General features: G+C 45.3%; 1 protein-coding gene across 5 annotated transcripts in view; it reads left to right on the forward strand.

The window, feature by feature from the left end:
- The window catches only part of celf3b (cugbp, Elav-like family member 3b), a 39,791-nt gene that overhangs the window by 23,775 nt on the left and 11,016 nt on the right, over positions 1-5,000 (forward strand). For 4 of the 5 annotated variants that reach the window (XM_048261714.1, XM_048261716.1, XM_048261715.1 and 1 more), the window contains exon 4: positions 3,795-3,843. In XM_048261714.1, the coding sequence (XP_048117671.1) occupies positions 3,795-3,843 (49 nt within the window). Of the gene's footprint in view, positions 1-2,986; positions 3,006-3,794; positions 3,844-5,000 lie in introns of those variants that run through there. The other variant, XM_048261717.1, reaches the window with a different exon arrangement.

Here is a 5,000-nt window from a genome sequence, read left to right on the forward strand (position 1 = left end):
ACTCATCCTTGTTTACTTGCAGAGTGTGTCACTGTGTCGCCATGACAACTGAGATGCAAGAGGATGCTATGAGGGTTGCTGATGCCATACCAGTGTGGAGTGCCATTGTGTTGGGTGGCAACCTTGGAATCTCACCTGCCCCCCTCAGCCTATTACTCTCTCTATCTCTCTCTCTCTCTCTCTCTCTCTCTCTTTCTCCATGTCTGCCTTTCTTTTTCCTTTCTTGCTCACCTCTCTCTCTGTTGATCTGGTGGCTATTGATGGCTGTCGATCTGATATATATTGATAGTTGTAGATCTGATGTCTATTGATAGTTGTAGATTTGATGTCTATTGGCAGCTGGCTGTGGTTTGAAATCCGTGGAGCACCAGATCACTAGATACCCAAATACATCAATAAGCCCCCTGTGAGCAGCTTGCTCTGGGTGTCCAGACGACAGGCAAATGACGGATGGAGGGTGAAATGGGTGTTGAGGGAGCAGGGGGAGGGGTCACACAGGTACCTAGTGAAGGGATCAGGGGTCAAGGGTCAAAGTTCAGAACAGACAGAAGCTGGTTCTTGAGACGGATCTGCCCCTGGTTCTGGTCCTTGCTGGATCACTGCCGATAACTCCAGATCCAGCCTCAATCCGTTCCACTGATCTCAGGTCAGCTAGAGCTGACGTCTCTCTGCCCAGAGGAGCCCAGAGTCCAGAGGGACATAAATCAACCTGACCTGGGATCAGTGGAAGTGACTGAAGCTGGAGTTGGAGCTGGAGTTGGAGCAGGCAGACAGGCAGCTGTATCAGCCCTCAGTAGACACTACTACCTCATTCAGATGAAGCCCTCTGGACTCTGGACTATTTACCTGCTATTATATTATATTATATTATATTATATTATATTATATTATATTATAGATAAGAATACAAAAGATAGATAAAAAAGAACAACCATTTGCTTGTTTTGAAAAATATGCAACCAGTTGATGTTCCCTGTTGAGGGTCTCATTGTTTGGTGTTTAGGAGGCCCACTCCCAGTTACTGATGTTTATTGATGTGTGAGTATGTCAGGTTGGTGTGTGAGTGGATGGGTGGGTGCACACCGTTACCCATGTATATTAATGTGGGAGTGTGTCATGTTGGTGTGTGTGTGCGTGATGGTGCATGTTTCTGCCTGTGTAATGAGCTCATGCACAATCAATACAGTCAGAGTGTGACAGATTACAACTGATCAATCAAAGTCATTGACCTGTGTGTGTGTGTGTGTGTGTGTGTGTGTGTATGTGTGTGTGTTTGTGTGTGTGTGTTCATGTTTGTTTTCTAGTAGGGTTGTAATGAACCGGTTTATTAATGTCCTGTACAGAAAAGCATGTGATTGACACATTCTGAGACCCCACCCCTCCCCACTCCCCCATGTCAGGATCCTCATCAAACACTCCGTAACCTTTCTCCTCTGATGCTGCATGCTTGCACCTCTCTCTTTCTCCTCTGATGCTGCATGCTTGCACCTCTCTCTTTCTCCTCTGATGCTGCATGCTTGCACCTCTCTCTTTCTCTTTCTCTTTCTCTTTCTCTTTCTCTCGTCTCATCTTATCTCTCTCCTGCCTTTCCATCCTCCCTCTAACATCCCTTCATTATTACCCATCTCTCCTCTCTTGCTCTCTCTCTCTCTCTCTTTCTTCTTATCTCTCTCTCTTTCCTTTTATCTCTCTCTCTCTCTCTTTCATCTTCTCTCTCTCTTTCTTCTTATCTCTCTCAGGCGTTTTCTTTCAGGTGTCTCAACTTGTGATGCTTCCTGGTCTCTCTCTCTCTCTCTCTCTCTCTCTCTCTCACACACACACACACTCATTTTCTTACTCAATTTGATGCAGGCAAAAAGTATCGATTGTTAGTAACGAAGGTATTATAGCAATATTATAAATGTGGCTGACTGAATAGCATAGAACTTGGGTAGGCCTAGCGTTTAGTAGCCTATGCACTTGCGGTGATAGCAATAACTAATGTGAATCGCGGACTATACAACCAAAGAAAGTAAAGGAGATTATTTGCACCTGTGTTCACCAAATAAAGGCCTGAACTGCACCCTTCACAAACTGTAAAAGTGAAGTTTATTAGTTTTACAGTTGACTACAGTTGACAGTTCACTATCAGTTCACACAAACGATTCTGGTTTCCTTGCACTAGCCATTTTCGTCATAGCCTACTGTGGTAGCCTATTCTGTCTGTTTGCGCAAGCTTTATGTGCCTCTTCAAACACACACACACACACACACACACACACACACACACGCACACACACACACACACACATACACACAAACTCAATCACTGTTACACACACACACACACACACACACACACACCCTTACACGCACACACACACCTACACGCACACACACACACACACACACAAAGTCGCTCACTTTTACACTCACACACACACACACACACACTCACAATACTTTTCCCCGCCATGTTCTCTCTATCTCTGTTTCTGGTCTCTTTCTCTCACTCTATCTCTCTCCCTCCTCTCCCTTCGCCTGAAAGCCCTCTGCCTCCATCCATTCCCCCTCCCTCCCTCCCTCTGCCCCTCTCTCTCTCTCTCTCCTTTCTCTCTCTCTCTCTCTCTCTCTTTCTGTTTCTCTCAGACCTCCCTCCATGAGTTATCTCTGTTCACCTCTTTAACTCCTCCACTTTCTCTTTTTCTCCCCATCTTTGTTCTCTGTTTCAATCATCAGACCTGTACAGAGTTACTTTAAACTCCATGAGTTATCTCTGTTCACCTTTCTCTGTAACACTCTCTCTCACCCCCCTCCTCTCTCTCTCCCTCCCACCCTCTCCTCTTTCCTCTCTCTCCCTCTCTCTCCCCATCTCTATTTCTCTTTGTGTGTGTGTGTGTGTGTTCTGGCAGAGCGGGTGTCTCTCACACACTCCTGCCTTTGGCTTTAATCTTGTGTGTTCCTGTAATCCAGATCATCTGCCAGGCATTCTTAATCTCATCACTCTGCAAACCCCCTGCCAGCGGGTGTGTGTCAGGGCACCGGGTGGCAAGTGTGTGTGTGCGTCCGTGTATGTGTGTGTGTGTGTGTGTGCGTCCGTGTGTGTGTGTGTGTGTGTGTGTGTCTATCTGTCTGTCTGTCTGTTTGTCTGTGTGTGTGTGTGTGTGTGTGTGTGTGTGTGTGTGTGTGTGTGTGTGTGTGTGTGTGTGTGTGGTGATCAGCCTCTCTTTTATGTGTCCGTGGGTGTGTGTGTGAGAGAGAGAGAAAAGCTCTAAATACAAGTGTGCTTATATTTGAGTGTAAGTGTGTATGGCAGTATTAGTGAACAAGGCCAAAAGAGGGGGGCTAGAGAGAGAATGAGAGAAAGAGAGAGTAAACACAGGGAGAGAGAGAATTGCAGAGAGAGAGAAAGAGTGAACGTGAATGACCCAGGGAGAGAAGGATACAGAGAATGAGAGAGAGAGAAGAATTTAAGGATAGAAATCATCACAAGGAACAGATTGATGTTTGAACAAGATGAACAGTAAAACAGTCTGTGCGTGTGCGTGAGGGGGGATTAGTCCATGTAGCAGTTCAGTTAAACTGCTGTTGAATATTTAGAAATGTTAAATACACACACACACACACACACACACACACACACACACACACACCCGTGTTATGTGATCACGCCAGTGGCCCTGTTGGGCTAAGAACAATTGAGATAATGTGTGCAGTTGTGCATTATTCTGCTTTTAGTGTTGTGTGATGTTGTGCTGAGTGTGTTCAGTGGTTCAGATGTGTAATGTGAGTTTACCTCTCTCTCTTTCTTTCAGATGAACCGACCCATCCAGGTCAAGCCAGCCGACAGTGAGGGCAGAGGAGGTGAGATCCGACTTTCTGCACACACACACATGCACACACACGCACACACAAACAAACACACACACACACACACACACACACACACACACACACAATTATACCCAGGCATACACACACAAACAAACAAGCTGTATGCACACACACACACGCACACATGCACACACACAAAAACACTTACACATGCACACACACACACACACAAAACACACACACACACACACACATAGTCTTACACAATTATACCCAGACATACACACACAAACAAACAAGCTGTGCACACACACACGCACATTTCTCTCTCTCACCAACACAAGTATGCTTAAAACTTCAAACACACACGCACATTCTCTCCTGTGCAACTCTTGTCTAACAATGTCTGCTGAGATCGGTTTGTTGTGTGTTACTCTGCTCCACAGACAGACAAGCGTAGCCTGACTCATGTGTAATAGCTCTCAGGCTGCATCAATCTGTTCAGCTGCACGCTCAGTCTATTCAGTTTGAGTCCAGAGCACAACGCCAGGCTAAGAGGAGTTAATTGTCATTGAACATTAGGATTACCATTCCTCGGTCTTAGCCACTCAAACACATGCACACAGGCACACACACACACACACACACACAGACATAACTACACGCATACACACATAGAGTGAGTGAGTGAGTGAGTTGGTCAACAGTGTGGGCAGACAGAGATAAGAATAGTCTTGCTCAGTGGGCCAAGTAAGGTAAAGAAGATGTTGCACGTGTGTGTTCCCACACACACACACACACACACACCGCACAAACACACACACACACAGTTAGGGACTGAGGGCTAGAGAGATTCAGTTGCTTGGGTTTGCTTTGAATGTGGTTCTCTAGCACTTGTTGTTGCCAAGCTGCTCCCTAGAGGCGATGGACATTATTGCAGCATAGATCATCTTTAGTGCACTTGGAAATCATGAAATATAACAGAACATTGTCCATGTGTTTTTTAGTGTGTGTGTGTGGTATGTGTGTGTGTGTGTGTCTATTATTGTATAATTAGATACTTTCAAAGATTACCATGAGGAATTGTTTTGTTAAAAAAAAAGAAAACAATAAACCAAAGCAAAACAAAAGAATCTCTCCCTCTCTCTCAATCTCTTTGTCATTCTGTCTCTTTCTCCCTTATTCTC

The sequence above is a fragment of the Alosa alosa genome, chromosome 13 (assembly GCF_017589495.1).
Source record: "Alosa alosa isolate M-15738 ecotype Scorff River chromosome 13, AALO_Geno_1.1, whole genome shotgun sequence".
Lineage (NCBI taxonomy): Eukaryota > Metazoa > Chordata > Actinopteri > Clupeiformes > Clupeidae > Alosa > Alosa alosa.